Below are 645 nucleotides of genomic sequence, written 5' to 3'. Positions count from 1 at the left end.
AGTCCCCCGCCCCTCTATTTTCCCCATCGTCTGCTCTCCAGCCGGTCAGATGGAGCAAGCTGGACACTTGGGGATGGAAATGGAGGGAGAGACACCCTCCAGGAGCTCACCGACTGCTCCACTGCTCACAGACATCACCCACCCAGGGCCAACACCCAGACATCACCCACCCAGGACCAACACCAACGCCCCTTCCCTGCTGCCCCATAAGCCACTGGAAGACCTGGAACTTGTAACTATGATCTTTAGGGTCCCTTCCAACCCTAACTGTGTGATGATTTGATGATACTATGATTCGATGACCAACCCCAGCACCCAGGAGGTTGGACACCCCACGGGGACCTCCTTACCTCCACCCGCAGGATGTCATCTGCAGAAATGTCCTCCACCTTCTGCTCCACGTGCTCCACCAGTTTGGTCTCCAGCTCCACCACCCCCAGCCCCCTGCCGCGATACGAGACTCCCTCGCCCTTGGGGTAGACCAGGGGACAGGCGTCAGGACCCTGGTGTCCCCTCCCCACGGGAAGAGCTCAGCCTTTGCTTTCAGTGGGCTTCATTGCAGAGGAAGGAGATCGGGCAAAGAATTTCTGCAAGCGCATTGAAGGCAGAGAGCGTTTGGGCAGCGGAGCGATATCAGGAGATGTT

The 645-nt window shown here is 58.1% G+C and overlaps 1 protein-coding gene across 1 annotated transcript in view; it reads right to left on the bottom strand.

The window, feature by feature from the left end:
* The window catches only part of DYSF (dysferlin), a gene marked incomplete at both ends in the record, with an annotated part of 14,313 nt that overhangs the window by 12,752 nt on the left and 916 nt on the right, over window positions 1–645 (bottom strand). Inside the window, 1 exon segment of the mRNA XM_010083302.1 lies at window positions 351–470. Coding sequence (XP_010081604.1) covers window positions 351–470 — 120 coding nt within the window.

The sequence above is a fragment of the Pterocles gutturalis genome, unplaced genomic scaffold (genome assembly GCF_000699245.1).
Source record: "Pterocles gutturalis isolate BGI_N339 unplaced genomic scaffold, ASM69924v1 scaffold29981, whole genome shotgun sequence".
In the NCBI taxonomy this organism is placed as follows: Eukaryota; Metazoa; Chordata; class Aves; order Pterocliformes; family Pteroclidae; genus Pterocles; species Pterocles gutturalis.
Note: the sequence above shows the minus strand (reverse complement) of the source record. Positions and strands in the feature narration are given on the sequence as shown.